At 39.9% G+C, this 21,876-nt stretch overlaps 2 protein-coding genes and 1 long non-coding RNA gene across 3 annotated transcripts in view; 1 reads left to right on the top strand and 2 right to left on the bottom strand.

Moving 5' to 3' along the window:
- Positions 1 to 3,220: 3,220 nt before the first annotated feature.
- On the bottom strand, positions 3,221 to 9,363 carry LOC145470855 (tRNA wybutosine-synthesizing protein 5-like). The gene is made up of 5 exons (XM_081454733.1): positions 9,127 to 9,363; positions 8,182 to 8,251; positions 7,793 to 7,837; positions 6,805 to 6,942; positions 3,221 to 4,994 (listed from the first exon to the last, which is right to left on the bottom strand). Exons 1-5 carry the CDS (start codon positions 9,360 to 9,362, stop codon positions 4,503 to 4,505), a joined length of 981 nt encoding a protein of 326 aa, XP_081310859.1. The 5' UTR covers position 9,363; the 3' UTR covers positions 3,221 to 4,502.
- Positions 9,364 to 9,508: 145 nt separating this feature from the next.
- On the top strand, positions 9,509 to 18,739 carry LOC145470856 (uncharacterized). Its single transcript, XR_014042541.1, has 3 exons — positions 9,509 to 9,574; positions 9,769 to 10,222; positions 18,661 to 18,739. It is a non-coding gene; the product is annotated as an uncharacterized LOC145470856 (long non-coding RNA).
- The window catches only part of LOC145470854 (uncharacterized), a 30,193-nt gene continuing 20,344 nt past the window's right edge, over positions 12,028 to 21,876 (bottom strand). Inside the window, exons 6-11 of the mRNA XM_081454732.1 lie at positions 20,203 to 20,244; positions 18,607 to 19,000; positions 17,019 to 17,218; positions 16,019 to 16,268; positions 15,169 to 15,368; positions 12,028 to 14,525 (exon numbers count right to left, since the gene is read on the bottom strand). Coding sequence (XP_081310858.1) covers positions 12,030 to 14,525; positions 15,169 to 15,368; positions 16,019 to 16,268; positions 17,019 to 17,218; positions 18,607 to 19,000; positions 20,203 to 20,244 — 3,582 coding nt within the window. The 3' untranslated portion in view covers positions 12,028 to 12,029. The remainder of the gene's footprint in view (positions 14,526 to 15,168; positions 15,369 to 16,018; positions 16,269 to 17,018; positions 17,219 to 18,606; positions 19,001 to 20,202; positions 20,245 to 21,876) is intronic.

The following is a 21,876-nucleotide window of genomic DNA, read 5'->3' as shown; positions in this document are numbered from 1 at the left end:
AGGTCACCGATTGCATAAACCTATAAAGCACAAGAGCCCATTACCTGCAAAATGTTTGAAAGTCTTTTTTAAGGAACTTTTCTCCCGACTCCCCATAATTCTGCCTCTTCTTCCTGAGTTAGAACGTAGTTTAACAGATTTGAGTTATTTACGTTTTATTTGGCTTGGAAAGACTGCCATACGTAAAACCTCATGTATTTTAAAACTGACACTTTCACGGCAAACCTCATCATGCACAAACGACTACTCGGCAAATCGATCAATTTAAATCATTACAGAACCCAAACTCGCAATTAGCCAATCAGAAGCTATATCTACTGTCTTGAAATATCAAGTCGCTGACCTGATATGGCCACGACTCGGCCGAATTTGGGTTCGGTAAATAGCTAATCGTTCTTTTCTGGTACGCTTCGGTGGCTTGTTAGGCTCCCTTGGTCTCGTTATGGGTATTTTAGGCTCGATTTTCCCCGTTCTCTGTAACTGGCTCGCGAGACAAGCGCGGGCTCCTCTTCCGAACAGCGACTGGTAATCAAATGTAGGTGTATTTTGGTTCGGCTGCGTCTCGCCAAAATACGAACCATGGCTCGACCAAACTTGTCTTATATGCCGCCGAAGCATACAAAAGGGTACGATCAGGTATAAATACTACCTCTAGAAAGCTGGAGTTAAATCAAATTTCCACAAAAGGTTTCAGAACATGTTTCAATGGAAACTATAAGTGAAAGTTAAATCCCACCTCTTCCGTTTCTGTGAAAAATAGATTTGGTCACACATCAGTGATTTCTTCGTTTCCGTTCAGTTGTCATAATTGCCATTTGAAGAGTGACATATTCAACAGCAAAACAATCAACACAACATAAAGAATTTAATCAAGGGGTTATTAGCATACTGTAGAATTCCGGTCCGGGTTATAAGTCCGCCCCCCCCCCCCCTCCCACGGTTATAGGCCCATCTATATGTATACAAAAAACTATTTGGTTATAAGACAACCCCCCCCCGTCCCCCCGGATATAAACTTTCAGTTTACTTTGTGTACTTCACCAGCCAGTATTTCATTACGAGAAAGCTTATTCATACAACGACATCTGTATTTTGCGTAATTGTTTACCTGTGCCTAGCTTGCGTTTCTTGTTGCCAAGAACTTAACGTTTTTTTTCTTTTTTTTTTTTCTTTTTAATGCCGTTTCAAACCCCTTCTTCCCCTCCCGTTACCCCAGAAATAAGCCTTCCCGTTTATAGCTCAGCCAAAATTGAAAAAAAAAAAAAAAAAAAAAAAAAATGGTATTGTTCGAGGTACTCCAAAACGTCAGAATCGACATCAAAGAATTCTGTGCAAAAAAAGCAAGCTTTGACAGCCTTGGTGTAATAAGTTAAAATTTAATTATGAGTGAAATTCAAATGAAATGGTGCGAAACTTGTTTTCCGGTTTCCAAATCAGCTAGGTCGAAGATTAGGTCATAAGGTAAATTCATGACTTTCTTTCATCCAGAACTCCTTAGGAAATATGGTCGAAGAGAGAAAAAGAAGTCTTGGGTGTAGCAGATAAATAAATGTATAAATATTCCTAGCTTGCGGAGACGACTGAAAAGGTGGTATATTTAAAAACTAAAATATACTCAACTGATTCGCGCACAGCTTTAAGTGTAGGAGATCTGCAATCTTTTTCGTTAAGTTTCATTCCTTGGCTGTGATAATGGAAACAATATAAATGTGGAGTGGCTGATGTAAAATAGGAAAAAGCCCTCAAGGAGTTCCTTCTTTCTGCAAACTAATGCGATATATTTGCATTAAAGCTGTAAGTTAATTTGGTGGGTACTCACTTGAAATGTCATTTTTTTTTTATTGGAATAATGTAATCGACACTTCAAAAGTGTCACCTCTGTTTAACAGATCACTGTCTCAAAATCGGAAGCATAGTTATTTTTTACTATATAGTTTTACAATTGCCGACGAAATGAGAAACCGAAAGTTTGCGCAAATATAAACTCAGAAGATGACAAATTAGCATTGTTGCATCTGCAAATTGGAAAGAATTACGACTGTTTAGAACTGATTTCACCTTGAAAACAGTGAACTTTCATGACTTCACAAAGACAAAAAACGTTCGTACACTTAACTAGAAAACCTGCCTCCTCAAATTACTGTAACAATACTGGGTTACCACGTTGATCAATTATCTTATGGCTCCGGGTTTCCGAAACATGAAGCAAGGAGCAAACAGACAAAATGAAAAAGTTCCCTTAAGTGCTCTGAAAAACAAATATACCGAAAGAAATTATTAAAATACTCTCAACGTCTTTGACAAGTTGGTCGATTTATCTAAACACCTGTGTCTTCACCTTGTTGAGTGCCCTGGAGATGTCATCACCTCTCCAAGGAAGAAGGGGAGAGGGGAATGTATTTGAAATTCTTTAAGGTTATTTTTTTTTCCGAGGGATGTGCAGACACGCTCTTTAAATCCTGACGCTACAACCCTGGCCAAATCGTATGGGACTCTCTCTCTCATTTTTCTATAAAACGCATTACGCCCATCCCCCCATGACAATGTGGATGCCAGTTGTCGAAGATTTGTTGGGCTACAAACAAAGGACTTCAACATTGTTCAGGGGGTTTGGAAGGAAAGATTACTACTATTACTATAACTGTACATTGCGGGTTTCTCGCAGCTTCCACTTAAAAAAAGCGAGAATAAAGGGAAGTTTTCCAAACCCTTTTGGCCAGGATTGTAGTTTCGAGCAAAACTGATCGGTGTTTTTCGACAGCAGGTTTCAGACCTTGTCGAGTTCAAATCGCACTTTTCCGGTTTGAAATAGACCAATTTCGATATATTAAATTTCAGCCTAAAACAATAGACCTCAGTACGAGACTCTAGGGAATAATTACCGAGTTTGTGGGGCTTATTCCCCAGGGCTTCGCATTGAGGTCTATTGTTTTATGGTGAAACTTGGTCTATTAAAGAGGACTGATTAAGATATAAATGAAATCATGTATAAATGCTTTCTCACGGTTTCCTGGGAAAAAAGAAAATTCCAATTTCTGATCAGAAGGCCATGTCACACACTGACACTTTCGACATAAAAATGGCACGACTCAGCGTAGCGTATACCTTTAACTTGCACAGGGAAGTGCCAACACTCCCCACCCCCCCTCCCCGCCATCCCCCGCAAACCTATTTTCGTGGTGAATGAAAACCAACTTATTCCTATTTGCCGATGATAATTTCAAACCAAACTCGGACATTTGATAAGTAAATCGACCAAAGAGCTTTGCAGTTGGGCCAAAACTATCAAACAAAATCCAAGGATAATCGTTGAGTTTTGTAGATCTGGAACAATCAGGAAGTGACGACTAACTATGAAATTATTTTCATTGTCAATTTTGAGCAAATAACCATTTTCAATCATTATCCATTAACTTGTCGAGTTTCATTTCTCTCACATCATGCCACTTAGCAACAACGCCGACCAGAAAAACCACTGTCGCGGGCTCAGTCAATCCTCTGAAGGGAGAAAAAAGATGGCGGCTGCACATTTTATCACAATACCATGCGAACCTTACACAGCCATAACGTACAAGGAAAGCTATGTTTTTGCAATATTTGTTCCTCGTGCCAACGATATAGCGTATGCTAGGTTTGAAGAAGTTAGAGCTTTCTGTACGTTTTTATAAGCGCTGTTAAAGTTTTCGTGTGAATTTAAGTGTGGTAGTCGCCATCTTTTTTCTGATAGAGGATTATGTAGCTCGTTAAGGAGCAAGACGTATAACAAGCTGAACATTGGCTGTGCACGTGCGTTATAAATCTCTGTACATCTCTTTGCCGTCTTCTGCAAAACAACGGTCAGGGACCTTACGCAAAACACGACGGCTTCGACAACTAGAACGACCCCAAACAGAAGGTTTAATGAGCAGAACAACGGCTGTGCACGTACATTCTAATTCTTGGTAGATTTTTTTGCCGTCCTCTGCAAGTTAACAACGTGAAATGACCAATTTCCAAGTTTGCTGACAATAACACGACCCACTACGGCTAATTTTTCGTATTTCTATTTGGAACTGAACGCATTTGTAGCATATTCAGCAGGGGCAAGTTTTAATACCGACAAACACAGTGAATAGATCTAAATAAATGCGAAATTCCAAAGTAAAATATAAACACACTTTTTAATACCCGTCGTTCTCGCCGTCGCCATCGTATCTGCGTAAGGTCCCTGACAACGTGAAATGACAAAGTTCTGCGTTGTCTGAGGAACGCGAGCGACAACGGCTAATTTTTTTCGCATTTCCATTTGGAATTGAACGCTGTCATTGCATATTTAACCTGAGCACGTTTTTAGACCAATAGGCGTACTGAACAGATCTAGACAATTGCGAATTTCGTTGGTAAAATAGAAATTCCTTTTTGAGTAGGCGTCGCCCTCGGCGTCACCGTTCTCGCTGCTTAGCTCCTTAATATCCAAACAACAAAATGTGCACTTTTCAAACATGAATATTTGTCGCTTTAATTTATTGAGATTTCTTAGCCTCGTTAAAACTGTTGATGTGTTTTCGACTATAACATTTTTCTTTAACTTTACAAACTACTCTTCTCGCATAAAAATCTCTGCACTCCTCAGGGAGTTCCTCCAAGGCCTTGATAGCTCGGTCCATTATTTGCATGGCCCTGGTGGCAGGCACCAAATCCTTGTTGCCGTATGTGTCCTTGTTGTCATAGTAACATGGGTCCAAATGGCGCCAAAATACATTGACTGCTACCCCGAACTGTAAAGATATCACATTGTGGAACCACATGGCAGGGATAAACAGAACATCACCAGGTTCCATGAAACATTCAAACGGTGTTGCCTCAGCAAATTTTGGATATCTTGACAAGTCTGGATTATCGATGTCCAACACTTCCGATTTGTCACCGTTTAAATAAAGTTTTGTGGCATCTTGTGGGCTGTATAGGACAACACGCTTCTGGCCAGTTACCTGAATCAAAAGGTTATCCATAATCTACAAAAAAAGAAAAAAAAAAATGTTTTGAGAAATACGGAAAGTTCTTGGACTATAGTTTTTTTTTATCAACAGCAGTGTCACAATTATTCCACGAACGCGTGTTGGATATGAGTTCGCTCTAATCATCTCATATCTAACAAGTGCAAACTGTGGAAGAATTGTTTTTATTAAAAATGCCCCCGTAATATACTACACTAAAAGGAACAATATCGGCCAAGAGGATCACGCGCACGCTTACCATATTAGTACAGCAGTGGTATAATGCCTTAAAACCCATGATGGCCAAGCCAATGAAAATTCTCGAATTGCATTATCCAAGGATCCAGTTTTTAATAATAATAATTATTATGCTTACAAGCTCTTTTTGGTAAAAGACCTAAATGTTGGTATATATCAATTCAATGGAAGTGAAACATAAAATGGTATGATTCAAGGAGATAACTAAGCAAAGGGAGGGGTGCACTGAAAAATAATTTGTGCACTGGACTTTGCACAGACAGTGGAGGTTATGGTGCTTTGGTCCTCCTCCCAGGAACAAGGATGATCCATTCTAACAAATGTTTTATACAGGACTGTCATTAAGTTTTGAATCACCTGGCTGCATATTTAGCCTTGTTCTCCACACCCATAGCAAACTTGTCACTTTGTGGGTAAATTCTATCAACAACAGGCAATTTCACCCAGAGCATCAAGGGAAAATCAAGAATACTCAGGAGTAACAAGGGTTATTGGGTTACGGTCTTAAATGACAGCCCTGCTTTATATACAACCTGAGAAAATAATTATTTCAGGGAGAGTAAGTCGGAATACTCCAAGAAATCTTTGTGTTACTTAACAAATCGACAAAATCTTTGTACAGGGTTTATTTAAATTACACAGTATTACAAACTTCTGTGTGACTGTTTTAAACATATTCTCGAAAGAAATGATTTCTAACAAAACCAAATGTCAAAAACAAAATAATTTTGAAATGCAAATAGAGCACTTGAAAGTAATGGTAAAATGAAACTGATTATAAAATATCACCCATGTTTGCAGCATTTCTCTGAGCTTTGAAATTTTATTAGTTTTCAAGTTCTCATGGGAAATTGTTTTAGATGCTATTTCAGGAAACTCTTTATATCTTAAGCTTTTAGAAAATGCAAAAAGGACAGTAACATATATACTTAAAATTATTCTGGTACATGGTTTTTGTCCACTAAAAATTGAAATTGCTCGATTTCCTATCAGATTTTGTCTTAATTTCTGTTAGGTATTGACCAATCAGGATGCCTGTAGGATGTTCAGTTATTAAGGCCCCATCCACACGTATCCAGATATTTTTGAATCCGCAACTTTTTCTTTCCGGATACAGCCTCCATCCACATGCACCTGGTGAATTTGGCAGTGAATCCGGATATTTTTTAATCCGCTCTCCAGAGTGGAAAAAAATAAATCTGCAATGAATTCGATAACATGTGGACGGTGAATGTGGATATTTTCGAATCTGATGACATAGCAAAATCGTGTCCAGTCTCTTACCAAACAATAAACCAATATGGCAGTACAACGTGTAGGCCTAGTTTCTCTAGAGTGAATCCTGATACCATCGGATGCGTGTGGACAGGCGAATTCGATTTGAATACCCTACATGTGGACGGGAAAATTTTTGAATCAGGAAAAAAAGTTGTGGATTCAAAAATATCCAGATACATGTGAATGGGGCCTAAATTACAAACTGATGAGGGGAATGATGTTGGGAGATTTTCTCAATGAATCAATGAGACCAGTAACACTGACTATGAAGTGGATGCAGGCCAGTACTTACATCATAATGTGTCCATAACTGTCCTTGAGGTGAACTGATTCTAAACACACTGGAAAAGAATCTGTCTTCAGGGTAAAGCTTTGGGATGTTAATGTCTTGAGCCAAGTTAGGGAACTGCACATTGATATCTGAGATGTCCTGCCAAAAAGAAAAAAAAATCATAAATATATTAAATAAATGGCACTCTCTCTTTAAAATTGCATTAGAGTTGGTACGACTTCAGCTTAAAAATCAAAGTTGTTGCGCTACAAAAACTAGTACCCTTATACAAGACTACTGTGAAAAGCTGAAAAAAAAAAAAAAAAAGGCAAGTTATCCTCTTTTTGAATCCTCGGTATTATGAAGAGTCTTCTTTTACTCATAACTGCTTACAAACCAACATGACTCCTAAAGGGGAAAAGAGCAACCATGTCCTCAGGGCTTCTCCCCCGGGGAGGGGGGGGGGGGGGACTCCCATATAAAAAGGACGGGGACGCTTGTCTGAAATTTTGAAAAGAACCCCTAATAGGTAGCAAGATCCTGTTTTGTGGGTGTTGCTTGAAATGTTTTTCATCCCTAAGAGGTACCAATTCTAAAACAACACATTATCTCCTGTCATATTTTTTTCGGCTCAATACCCTAAAAGGTGCCGCAAAAGCTCCCGCTGTGGACCTTTTGAGGCTGAACACCCTAAGAGCTACCAAAACTGCAATTTTAACCCCTAAAAGGTATGACAAGCACCCTCATCCTTTTTATTTGGAGTGGTTTTAAGAGCTTCCCATGGAAAGAGCCCCCCTCCACCCTTAATGGGGCGGCACTGTTCCCCTGGGAATGAGGTTGGGAAAAAAGGAGCTTAACACTGCTTTCTCTTCCTGTCAAAACCATTTCACACAAAACATCACAGAGTAAGCTCAAAGATCTACCAGTACTTTGACAAAAGAAATGGGTGTTAATAATATAATACAGAGACAATACCTGGTAAGTGTACTTTTTGCACATTTTATATTACCTTTCTGGGATCATCTCCAAGTGATCTCAAGTAATACTTTTCCTCCTAGAAGGCAGGAGAAAAAAAACATCAAAAATCAATCCTGTCACTTCTTTCTTCTAGATAACTTAGCAGTGGCAGATCTAGGGGACAGGCCCAGGGGGCCTGGCCCTCCCCCCTTATTTTGAGAAAAAAAAAATGCAGAACCAAGAAAAGCCTCCCCCCCCCCCCCCACCCCCGTTCTCTAAGCTCAAGGTCTGGATCCACCGCTGCTTAGGGTTAGGGTTCTCAATCCTTTATATTTAATCAATATCTAACATCTACTAAATAACAAAACAAAATTTATCCTTACATTAATTATAAATTCACTACACAGAAACAGAACTGGAACTAAGCAATGCTCTACTTACTGGGCAAATGAAATATTCTTCATGAACATCCTCACTAGCACGCTTAACAAATTGGTTAAATGGAAGGGTTCTGAAAAGAAAAGCAAAATGTAGATTTAATTGAAAAGGAACATAGACAGATTCAGCTCACATGTTTTCATCCTTGCTGCCACCTAATTAAGATCATGTGATGATTCATTCGGCAGGTAACAAGGACGTAATGACGTGAATGATGTGTTCCATTCGAAACTAACCTTAGCACTGAGGAAGGGCTAGGACTGAAATGTCTGCTATAAAAAAATTGGTTTTAATTTGGCACTGAGTTATTATTTTTTACCACTTTTGAACTGTTTACTGTGCCATGCAGCAACTGATCCTTTTGGATTATAAATATTTATTTCAAAAATGATGCAAATATGTTAGCAATATTAGCCAGTTCTCTCTCGAGCTGCAGCGCTCATTGCACAGTGCTTCTCGAGAACCAAAACTCAAAAGCTTCTTACAGTTCAGCTTTTGAAGAACTGATTTTCAACAGATTTAGCTTCTCCAAAGATAATCAAGTTTTTGCCATAGGCTCTTTGTTATGCTTCCCTGAAAAGTGATTACACCTTATTTATTCAATCGGTCTACTATTTGTCATTGAGTACAAACTGGCGAATCAGGTACTCCGTTACTGGGCTGACATAGGGTTTGAAAATTTCAAGAGTCAAAGCTCTTTTTTTTTCTTGTCTTGCCCCAAACCCTTTTAGTCTATACTGCCCCTATGTGGTCGCTCATCTGACCCTAAGAGAAAAGACCAGCTGCCAGCAGTCTGATCTTGCTCGAATAAAGGTATTTTGTCTGTCTGTCTGTCTGTCTGCGTGTCTTTCTGTCTGTCTGTCTATCTGTCTGTCACTGTCTGTACGTGTCTGTCTGTCTGTCTAGGTAGAACCAGGGACATTTTGTAATTCAACTTGCAAGCCTTACTTGTAAGCAAAGTTTTTGTGGATAAAATCCATCTTTCCAGTTGGACAAACGTGGATTTTTACTGTTCTTTCGCCACCATTCTCTGCCAAATACTCTGGAGTCCATTTTTCCCGAGCCCTTCCAATTTCTAGTCCTCGCAGAAGTGCAGGCTCGCGTTTAGGAATTACTTCGGATTCGAAGAAATCTTTGCTCACATCGATGTATATAGAAACACGTTTCTTTTCTTTCTTTGCCATTATTTTTTAGCGTAACTTACACCCGATCGCGAATTGAACCACACGAACTTTTCCACCATCTTGTTCAATGCTAACCAGCATATAAGAGAGAAGTCTGGGCTCTACAAAATCGTTCCCAGGGTGTTCTCGGTATTCAAATCCAATATGGCGGACGGCATTGAGTATCTCGCGCTACAAACATGCTGACATTTCGGTCTTATTCCCGGCAAGAAGTAAGTGTTTAAGTTAATTAAGTGAAGCTTTGCTTCCTTGGAGAAGCTAAAAATTTCTGTCTTAATGAATGTATAGGTTCTACCGTCGACAGGGTGATAATGGGTGATTGCGTTATCTTTTAGGACTTTGAATTCATGAATTAGTGTGTTTAAATCTAAAACTGACAACTACCAGAATTATCCCTAATTTGTAGGTCAAAACTAGGATAAAAGACGAAACATCACCCTGGAAACGCTTGTCATTCAGTTTAAGAAGGAGTTACGATTATGGTAGGTTTTGGCGATTCGTATCAAGATCATGGACTATAAGCAGTTATGAGAATTGATATGGGGATAGTCACCCCTAGGGTTACATTGTTTGAGAAGTGCTTTCTATGGAAGGTGTCTACTCTCGTGATGATTTATTTTTATCAAGAGAAGAAGAAGGCTAAGAGAGTTTATCTACCGTGTTGGTTTTATTTCTTTTAAAGGTTATCCCACTCAGACTAATTTTAGACATGGTACCCACTTCTCCCGTGGGTGATGTCACAACGGGCTTTGCGCGAATGGTTCGCGGCGGAAGATAAAAGTGTGTAAGTCCCCATTGGCTATCCACATCGCATCACGAGATTGGTTATATCTTAGCCTGTGAACAGGCTCTCCGCGAGGGTGAGAAAAGGCTAGTTATTTCTAAAATGTTCGTTCTTGTTTCTGTTCAAGAAAATAGGAAATCTCACTTAACCTCTAAGTAAAATTTGTAAAAACTATGTTCTGAAGCCATGGATCGTATAACTTTACTTATTTATTTACATTCTCACTATTCACAGAAAATATAATCTCTTTATGTTCTATACTGATACAGTATTTTCTATCATAATTTATGGAAAAATACACATATTTATAAAATAACGACTATTTCTGTGCCCCCTGATTCAGATAAAAAGTGAGGATTTGCATCAAAATTGTCCTGACATCATGAAAATGGCGTCATGGTAATCACGAACCTTTTTTGTACATCATTTTTACAATAATTATTTTCAGCTTTTTTATAAATAGCAAACAACTGCTTTATATTTGCTAGCCTGGTGCAAACAGGAGCTCTCAAGTTTGGATAACTTAGTCTATGTTCACACTTAATTCAACGTGATGTCTAAGCATTGTGCCAGAGTACAATTCTCCCTGTGTACTAATGTGAACACAACTTTTCTCCAAGTACTCACACCAAGTATGAACACAGTCTTTGAAAGTTTTTGTGTAGACTGAAGCCACACACAAGACCAATCAGTCTATAAAAATTGAATTGATCCCTTAAGGCCTTTTTCCCAAGGTTAAGACCCCATTGAGTAATCTTTAGATCACTCACTGTTACAGAATTCACAGGTGGTTATAGAATTAGCCAATCCTGTCGCGTGTCTAGCTCGCGCAAATAGGGAGTTTAAGCAACCACGTCGGCGACTCCGACAAACAACTTATTCATGACGGGAACGACAAACGGACTTCTAACAGACCGAGTTAATTTGACTAATAGTAGACGGACCAAAAACCGACCAATTTGACTAAGAATAGACGGATCGAAACCGACCAATGACTGATGGCAGACTTTACACGAGTCTTTCAGCCAATACCATCATGGCTAAACTGACCAATCACGTTCAAAGGACCAGACTTATAACATCATCGACTGACAAACACTATTCACTTCACTCTGAAGATGACTTCCGCTCAGGTTGTCGAAACGTCAGTCACCATCAACAGTTCTTTTCAGAACTAACCTCACCCGGACGATCACACCATACGAACTACTGACACTCCAGGGTTCAAACCATTTACTAAAATTATTTTTTATTTTTCCTGGGAATCTCGCAGTACTCGAGCTTTAAACTCATTTATTTATCACTGTCAAAACTATCACGAAACTGAATTTGGGACATAGCGATCAAGTTGAAATAAAGGTTTTAAAATATAAGTCGTGGGGGTTCACGTTCTCCAGAAAACAGAATTTGGTCTTTTCATGTTGTTGTTTTGCAGAGGACGACAAAGAAATGTACTAAGAATTATAACGCACGTGCAAAGCCATTGTTCTGCTCATTAAACCTTTTGTTTAGCGACGTTCCCGTTGCCGTTGCCGTCGCGGTTTTCCTAAACTCCCTAATGTTATCTGATTAAGAACTGGGTACCATGCCTTAAAATAGCTTCAGAGGCATTACCTTGAGACTGAGGCCTGTATACGAGATTTAGCTCTTGTACTCTTTATCCTCTCTTGCCAAAACTTATTCCCTTGTTTTGCATCATGCTCTACCATAGGATTACGTTTTTAATATCTATAACTAGATCTTCATAACTATAACTACTACATGTACGTACACTTTGTAGCGACAGCGTTTATGCATTATAATGTAGACTTTTTTTGGCCTTCGTTACCAAAGTTTTTCCATGTGAAATCTGCTGGTACTTTTTCAATTCCAGTTTGATTTGATTATACAACCACTTGACCATTTTTCAGACTTTTCAACAACTCCAAAACAGTCTTAACGTCAGTGCTTAGTGACGCAACGTCTTTATTCAGGTTTAAAACCTGTTGATCTAGTTTTTGAACTGTCTCTTTCGTGTCCGCGAGATCTGTATAGATATCTGGCTCTGGTGAACTCAAAATCAGTCCTAATTTTTCTATGGCTTGTTTGGTGCTGGAGACATCTTTGAAGATATCCTCGAGATCTCGAGTCGTTGTGTCCTGGCTGACTAAACTGGCTTGTTCCACTTCTTCTTCGGACAATCTGTGCTCTGCGATTCCATCGAGCGCGGGAATTCTTACACTCAGGTGAGGCTCTGAGAAACTAGATCGCATTGGACGAAACAGCTCGTCGCTCTCTGGGATTTCTTCCTGTTCAATGCATTGCGTCGAATAAGCCCCAGAAAGGCTGGGTCGCTGGTGAAGATTTGAGTATGATGACCGCGGACGCTCGAAGCAGTCGGTGAGCTCTTTAACGGAGTTACACTCAAATGATGAATCGTCAATTTTCTGAGAAGGATCGCTGCGCGGTTCCCACTTGTCAAACGAAGTCTCAGATGTTAAAGTCGTTCGTGAAGAGAATACATCATTTTTGGCGAACTGTTCTGCACTGCTTCTACCACTCAAACAACGGAGTTGTTTGTCAGTGATAAAATCTTGCGCGTTTTTGTAGAAGTCCTCTTTTTTATCCTCCGAATTTTCTGATTTAAAACTTTGGCTTCCCCTTTCGTAACAAATGTCACATTCATTCCCATCGTTTGAAATCAGTCCCAGACCCTCGCGCGGTATCTCGTCCTCTGGCTCACAGTCACACGTGATCGGGGACTCGCGCACAGGAGGAACGAAATCCTTATAAGGATTGTTCACGTTCGCGACAAGTGGTGCAAATATCGTGGGAGGTTGTATAGCCCCGGAAACCTTCCTCCTCCGGGAGGATGCTACTGGTTTGTCGTTTAAAGAGCCGCAAGAGTTAGTAGGCGAATTGAACTCAGTTAAAGTACGTCTTAAACCCCCTTTTCGTGCGCGCCCTTCCCGAGAGAGTCCCTCTTTGAGACTCCCAGGAGAGGGACTTTGGGCCCTCATCTCGGAAAAGATGCCCCCGAATTTATTTCGTGGACTATCAGGCTTTTCAAGGCTAAGCAACCGACCGGACTTTTTGGAACTTCCTGCGGAATTTTGTCGGTAGTCCCTGGGGTTTCCGAAATTAGAAGATGGAGGAATTCCTTGGGGACTTCCATATGGAGTGGTAGGTCCGCTAAGTTTGAAACTATCCGTAAAGCTCCCTCTGAATGGAAGCTCTGAAAAACCACTTCTACAGCTTCCGTGTGTGCTTTCTATGGGTGACGTAGGAATGCTCTGGATGGGACTTTTGTTTAAGCTACTGTGAGTTGGAGACGAGACGAAACGAGGAGTTCTGGTCCCTTTAACCATGGTATCAAAATCGGTGTATCCAATACTCTCAACATCGTCGTCATATAAACCTCTCAGAGTGTCTCCAATGTCGTCGCCATATAAACTCCCGAGAGTGCCACCGTTATACAAACCCTTTAAAGTGTCGTCAACATCATCATGTAAATCTCTTGATGTGTCTCGAACGTTGTCATATAAACTTCGTGAAGCGTCCTCCGTTTCTGTCCCAGCCGCCGAATAGTCTATGTTTTCTGTCTCAGGGATAGCACCGAGATCTCCATTCGCGTAGGAAACCGGGCTATCTACATCATTTTCGTCGCACCCTAAGTAAAGATGCTTGGAAAAATCACTGCTGCATCTCTTTGCCAGCTCTGGCGAGTCCCTAGTTTGCAAATTGTTATCCGTAGATTCATCCTCAGAGGACTCGTGATTTGTGAGGAGCTTGTCTCCCTCGTCGTGTTCTCTTTCCTCCGCAATGTCATCCATCACAGATACTCCAATGCCGACATTCATGTTTTTCATTTCAAAACTTTCACCGTCTGGTTCATCATGGAACGAATTGGAGTCGTTTTTCAACGCGAAGTTTTCCTGATCCCACTCCAGGCTTGGATCAGAAAAAGATTCAGCTGGAGAAGATTTTTCCTTCGGTGACGACTCCAGGGCATCATCGTTAGAACCCGCGTTTACCTCGACTGCAAGTTGACGAATAAATGATCGTGGAGATTGCTGTACCGAAGTGTTTTCTTCCGGAGGTAGAACACACAGCGGTTGTTTTTCAACGTCATTAGTTCGGTTCCTCCATTCCGTTGCATTATTTCTCTTGAGTCCACTCCACGATTCCGCGGCCTTAAAATGATTAGGTTTTCTATACAGGTTCAGCTTGTGCCCAGGCCTTCTGTTAAACCGGGTCGAGTTGCCATAGATATGGTTTGATTTATTAGCGTGGTTCACGTGATTGAAGACGCCATCAAGAGCGTTCGTTTCCGTTCCCTCGTTGTCTTCTTCTTCGTCTTCTGATATCGAGTCCAACCCTCCTCTCCGCCAGATATCGCGCTGGAAGAATGGAAAAGAGAAAAGTGCATCAGAAAAACTACGATTGGAAATGGAAAGAGGAACATACTATTGTGAAGTCTCGCACGAGAAAACCTCCAGGAGGTCGATGTTAGATTACATCAACCGTGTCTTTATCTCTAAGTTAAATGGGTATTTTTTTTTTTTTTTGGTATTTTTTACCTCTCTGCCATATAACGTAGTTGAAGATATTATCGAGGGAAGTTACTTTTGGATCACCGAGCAAGGTAGGTACCTTTTAGGTAAAAAACATTAGACAAGTTAATTTGTAGACTGAATGATATGCCATTGTTGTTGAAAGAAATGTGAAATGTTTTTTTGGCAGTCAATGCTCTTAGCTACACCTCGCTAGATCTCAGGCTTGCCATTTAAACGGGAGGAAGCAATTATTTTAGATAAACATAGTGGGCTTAAAAGTCCCAACTGGCGGGAGTTAGACCAGTTGGCTATTTACAAGCATGACCGAGGAGTTGAACTAGGATCTACCGAGAAACAACTCCAGCTTAGTAGTCGGAGCGGGACTTGAACCCGCGACCTCCGGATTTCAAGTACAGCGCCCAAACCACTCGACCACGCTGGTTTGGAAAGAATATGAAATAAGGAATCGAGGCTTAGTAAGCATTACCTCACTCGCTCCCAGATCGTATGTAAGTTCAAGATTCTCGGAGAACTTGAACGTGAAGTCCTGGTAAAAGTGGAGAACATTCTGCAAGCGTTCACGTGTTATGTAATAAACGTCACAATACGTCAGAGCTCTGACGTCACCATTTGCACGCTTTGCAGGAGTCTTGCGTGAGATGTCCTCCCCAAAAAGATCTCCTTTACCTGAAATGAGGAAGAAGCCGTTTTTTATCACACGCTATAACGGAAAGAGAAGAATTGCAGAGATCTCGAGGAGGCATCCTATGAAATTCTAGTCCGATTTTAAAGCTAATAACACTTTTTTCGAGCCCCTCGCCAAAGCTGCATTACCTTAACTCTACAGAAAGACAGAACTAGCACGACGCCTTTGTACTCACTATATCAGAATATGATATTCTGTTGCAGACAGTAAGTAGCCTAGCAGTGTGCGGTTGTAATTGTTAACAAACTTGTTGTCGCTTCTTTGTGTTTTCAAAGTGTCTGTGAAGAGGATTAAGATAAAGTTTTGAACGACTAGTGGATTTATACTAAAACAATTAGATTATTTGCTCTCGATTTGTATGGGTGATAGTTGACGCGCAGCCCTCGTCAACTATCGCGCCATAGAAATTTCGAGCTCATAAGTTTAGGAGAACTCGAAAAATCTTTGGAAACACTTGCCTTCGGCCCTACGGAATTTCTCATTCTCTTAAACTTTTCTAAACTTCGATAGAAACGCGGGAAATATTTTCTTATTTTAAATATTGTCTTGGAAATGCTTTCGAGTAAGCTATACTGGGGAAGAAGGCTCTGAAATAACTTGGAAAGACTCACGGTGAAATAGATACACTTACCAAGAATTGCAGCAACAGATTCTCCTTGGAGCACTTCCATGGATCCGCTAGCAATGTAATAAATAGCGTTGATGACGTCATTTTGTGCCAGTAATACCTCACCAGGTCCAATGTAAACCGTGCGGATCTGAAGCGAGAGCATTTTGATACAACCGCGCGGGGCCTGGTTGAAAGGGTTGAGCTCCAGCAGTCCTTTGTAAAGATGCATGCATACGTCAGACTGAAGTTCCTCCGGAAATGTAGTGAGAATCTAGGTAGAATCAGTGAGAGAAGAGGCGACTGTTGGAACTTGTTGAGGATACAGATTAAGAGTACGTATACAAGATTGGATTCTTAAATCCGAAAACGGATTATTTCGTTTCTTTTCTGAACAGATTAATCCAAGATCTCTAAATCATGGCGCATCAAAGGAATCCACTCTGGGCAAGGCTTCTTTGGTTCCTATGATGCACCATGATCCGTGTGATCTTGGATTGATCTGTTTAGTAAAAAAACGCAAAATCCGTTTTTGGATTTAAGAATCCAATCTTGAATTTTCTTAAAGAAACGCACCCTAATTGAAAGAAAACGTTTAGAAAAGGCGGGAAATAGACAGAATTTTTTAAATGTGATAGAAGTAAATCCACTTTAAGCTTTGAAACTCGTCATTCTGTTGGCTTCAAATGAAACATAAGTATCATTCAATGTTTTCTACAGTAGAGTGGTTTTCAATTGAGAGTAATAAAACCAAAATAATAATAATAATCACTCTGGCCAATCACAAAAGACACTGACAATCCAGTGAACCAATCAAAGCTCGAAGTACATAGATCTAGCTGACGCAATTCGAGGAAAAAAGTGCTGCGAGTTTTTTTCAGCTAATCGCGCAGCACACTAATACAAAATCAAAGCAAACGCGAATTACTTGCGACAGTCAAAGGAAAACTACTCAGTCCCTCAATATTTCTTCTTGTAATATTTTCGCTTATAAAAATGATGAAATATAGAGTGCAATGCATACCTCGCTAGTATCGACCCCGCCGGAAAGCGACCACGTGGTGTGAAAATAATCTTCAAGCCTATTGGCTAAATCCTGATCAATTCTGTGTACCCGGATGAATTGTTTGATTTCGTTGGCGCGGGAATGGTACCGAACACGATTGGCATATAGCTTCTGGATAATGGCGGCCACATTACCAAATATGGCAGCATGCATCAGAGCTGCAAATAAACAAAAATAATTCGGAGGAGAGTTATCGATAAGTGATGATCTCATTCATTGTTTTGTAAATCAAATGAAACCTGGACTTTCTTGACGAGTCCGCTGTTTTGTTTCTCCGCCATGTTTAAAGTATTCTAGTTTAGTTTATTACAATTCATGGCGATAAAATAATTACATGTAAACACGAAATAATAAATCCCTAAAAAATAAAGGCCAACTGGATATGGGGTCCATCCAGGACTCCATGTAAACACATCACCGAGTTGGTTAGAAGTACATTTTGAATCGAAGTAATACTAAAGGTTCGGTAATACGGGCAACATTTTTCTTCAACTTGTCTCGCAACCTTGTTGCATTGCAAGTTGAAACCCTCTGTTGCGCGTATTATCACGTTTGTGACCAACTTGTCTCGCAGCAAAATACAGTGTTGCAAGTCTGCGGAATATCTTCACTTATAATTGGTCAATCGTGTGTGAATAAAAGATGGCGCCTTCTTTCGTATAATTTAGCGTTTCCACGAACTTCCACTTCGACTTCTAGCCGTCATTTTCTTCTTAATTTTGCGTGCCAGCGAAGTTCTCTCAGTATGAAGATCAGTGTCGTTTCAGATTGCTAGACGAAAAGTTGTATTTTGCGACAGTTCTTCCAAGCCTTTTGCCTTTTTTTGCTACTTGTTTTGAAGGGACAAACGAGATGTCCCAAAGACTATGATAGCCCTCGAAGTACTTGTACAGGGCAAATTAATGACTTTTCGAGAGTCACTGGTCTACTTTGAATTCACGCTCGTCTTCACCGTCCGCCATATTTGTTTTGTTTTGTTTGCCGCGTTGCCGCGCGCTTCGCGACAGCCAATCACAAGCATTGAATTCAAATTTGTTGCGATACAAGTTGTAGCTACAGTGGTAATACGAGCAGCAAAACTACAATTTGTTCCAGAAAGTAGAACTCGAGTCTACTTTGCGCAACATGTTGCCTCAACTTGCAACACTGTATTTTGCTACGAGAAAAGTTGGTCACAAACTTGGTAATACGCGTAACAGTGTGTTCAACTTGCAATGCATCAATGTTGCGAGACAAGTCGAAGAAAAACGCTGCCCGTAATACCGGACCTTAAAAGTGTAAAAAGTAAAACTTTCGAAAACTGGAATTAGAGTACTGATAACTCAAAAAACTCTTAGCTCTAGCTTCGAACATATTTACATTCGTAGCAGTACGAATTTCTATTGGAAGAAGATTCCAAGTATACGATATTCAGTGATAAAAGCTGTATTTCAATACATTTGTCCTAAAATATATATATTTTTTTTCTGTGGTTGCTGCTTATAGTTTCCGCTTTTAAATCTTTGATTACGAACAATATATGTGACTAAAACACATAATAATTTACCTCCTATTAACATAGTAACTACAGCGAACACTTTTTCTCCATTTGTATTTGCAGCAACATTACCAAATCCGACCGTGGTCATACTGGTCAGCGTGAAATACAGGGCAGTGACGTAAGCAGACCCTTCATCGGGTCCAGTCTCCATTGTGAAGTTAACGTACGGTTTGTTGATGGCTTCTCCAAGCGCGTAAAGCCAGCTTACCGTCGAATTGTCAGATACTTCGGATAAGCCAATCACGTACCAGATACAGGCGAGCCAATGAGCCATCATCGCAAACGCAATCATTAGAAGAGTAAGGAGTATGGCGCTGTATTCTGTATAACGATGCAGCTTACGCACCACACGGAACAGACGAAGGAGTCGTCCACATTTGAGAAGTTGAATAAGAAAGCCCTAAGGAGATAACAATGCAAATGCTAAGCAAAAGGTGATGTTTGGATTAGCCTTTGGATTAGCCCTTTCCTTGTGTCACTGTGTCAAAACGAGTCCTCTGAAAATGAGTTTGATTTGCATGAAAATGAACCATATTTTCTTATGAATGGTTTCGATCGAAGATCCGTTTTGACGCAGAGGTAAAAGGCAACTCAGAAATGCTTGCCCTGCCGGCTTTTCGTCCTTCTGCAATTTTTTCTTACCCAAAATAAGGGGGTGGGGGTGGAGGTGGGGCGGGTTCCCCCGGCCCCTCCCTAGATCCGCCATTGGCCTGGGTGTTTTTTGAGCTGTTCCCGTATCCAAAGTCCACGTCACAGGGATTTCCGATACCTGCAGTGAGCTAAAAATGGAGAGGGGTTACCTAGGTAATAAGGCCTACAGAAGATATTACCCGGCCTTTTATCCTTTATCCTCTCTTGTACAAGACATAATACGGAAGTAAACGTATAAATCAACTATAAAAACGAGAACAAAAATCATCCTTCAGAAACAAGGGTTTTAAACTGTCAGAAATTTCTTGTTTGTGAAGGGCCCTAGTCAGCCACACCGTTGATTTTGTTTACATGCAAGGGTTTGGCTATTATCTTATTCCGAGCGTGTCGAAACGAAGGAAATCACGGTGAAATTACTAAAGATAATTAAACATACTTTCAGGAACGTAACTTACAGCAAAGCAATAAAACTACGTTTCACCATGCAATATCAATATTTTCGAGAGCATCAAAAATGGCGGAGGTTGATTGGGGTCATTTAAGTATGATTATGATTATTAGTTTAAATCTCAGTTTATCATTCAATAGTTTAGCCATTTTTTGTGCTCAGTGTTTTGTTTACTGTTTACTTACAATTTAGAGATAGGAAATGTTTAAACAAAGCTTTTAAAATTAGAAATAAGTTTTTTCTTCTTGAGTCTTCAAAATCAATATAAGTTGGTAGTCACCTATTTTTATGTCATGCAATGTTTAAATTTAGTGATTTAGAGTTCAGCTTCGACACTGTTCAGTTACAGAGTTAATATCACAAAATTACCCCTCAAAGATTGAGGATTTATAAGCGTTAACAGAACGTCAAATCAAATTAATAAAGTTACGCCACGCAAGAATTTTTAAGTATATTCACAGAGCAAACAAATGTGTACAATTGATAAAAGTTACATGAAGTACCTCGTTAAATGTTGAACCTTTCCTATCAAAGGCCGTGCTTGCCTGGATAATAAATAAGACAGACAGAATATAAGATAATAGAATTTGAGACGGTAACATGCTAAAGTGGAACCCGAGGAGGGGTGGCGTCAGGGGAAGGCATAGGGAAAATCCACCAGTTTGACGTATCTGTAGCCTCCATATTATAATTGTTGGAGTTTCTCTGCTCTCTCAAGATAGGTTACTAGTCCATGAAGGATCTTCCCCAGCGTTTTGTTACTCCCGTAAAGGTATTTTGACTGTGTACAAAATAACCTTCAAATTGAAGAAAACCTGAAAATAGTAGTTTACTAAGATAGAATAACACCAAAGAGATAATATTAAACCATAAAGGAATAAGGATGGTTAAGGATGGAGAAGATTAACACAGATTACAAACGAAAAATTTTAAAAATTTACGCTTAACTTTTCAGGATGCCAAAACCGTGACGTAGCTCGCTCCTACAACAGTTTATCAGTATCCATTTAAATTTCATTATCCAGAGTGATACACATGTGAACAAATGTTCTACTTGTAGCAAACATTACTATAATTTGCATTGTCGGTGGAAAGCCAAATGAACAAATATTGGACAAGAGCTTTAGCAGAATGTCTTTCCAACCCTAACTGAAAGATTCTGTTTCTTTTCGCCGGTTCTGTGCCATCAAAGTTGTCATTTGTGACGGTTGCTTTATTTAGCTCTTATTAACCGAGTTGGAGGTCTGTATGGGAGATTATTATATGGCTGTGTCTCACAAGGACTGGGAACTACCAAATTCACGAATTTGATTGGCTGAAATCGATATTGACCTCGGTCTAGATTTTCCCATCTAGACCAGCATCTAGACCGGTTTGATTTTGCGTTGAAAAAGTAGCAAACTAAAATATAAAAATATTCACAATTTTCTTTTATTTTCTTCTCAATCATTTATGGAAGTGCCAAAAAGCCTGATGACAAAAAAAAAAAAAAAAAAAAGTAAAGAGGACGAGCAAATTTCGGCAGGTTTAATCTCATTTATTAACCGAGCTAAGTCGGTCTGTATGGGAGAATCTTGACCTCGGCCGTGTGTACAGACCTCGCTGCGTTCGGTCTGTACTTACGACCTCGGTCAAGATTCTCCCATACAGACATCCAGCTCGGTTAATAAGAGCTAAAGCTGTGAGGTCTGTACACACAACCGAGGTCAAGATTCTGCCATACAGACCGACTTAGCTTAATTCGTTTAATGTAACTGGTTTGCTGACATTTTGCTTGCGAACGGCGATGAACTTAACTTAAACCTGCCGAAATTTGCTCGTCCTCTGTACTTTTTTTTCTTTGTCATCAGGCTTTTTGGCACTTTCATAAATAATTGAGAAGAAAAAAGAAAAAAGAAAATGGTGAACATTTTTGTATTTTAGTTTGCTACTTTTTCAACGCAAAATGAAACCGGTCTAGATGGGAAAATCTAGACCGCGGTCAATATCGTTCAGCCAATCAAATTCGTGAATTCGGTAGTTCCCAGTCCTTGTGAGACATAGCTATGTAATGAATCGCCTAGCTTGCTACGTCGAGTCTCTCAGTGGTTTAAAAGCCATGGTAAGTGGTCGTTTTTAGCCAGGGATTTCTTGCGACAATTTACCGAATATAATTCAGCAGTATATATTGACACCCC

Source organism: Orbicella franksi, chromosome 15 (genome assembly GCF_964199315.1).
Source record: "Orbicella franksi chromosome 15, jaOrbFran1.1, whole genome shotgun sequence".
Classification (NCBI taxonomy): Eukaryota; Metazoa; Cnidaria; class Anthozoa; order Scleractinia; family Merulinidae; genus Orbicella; species Orbicella franksi.
This window is presented reverse-complemented; position numbering and strand designations above follow the sequence as displayed.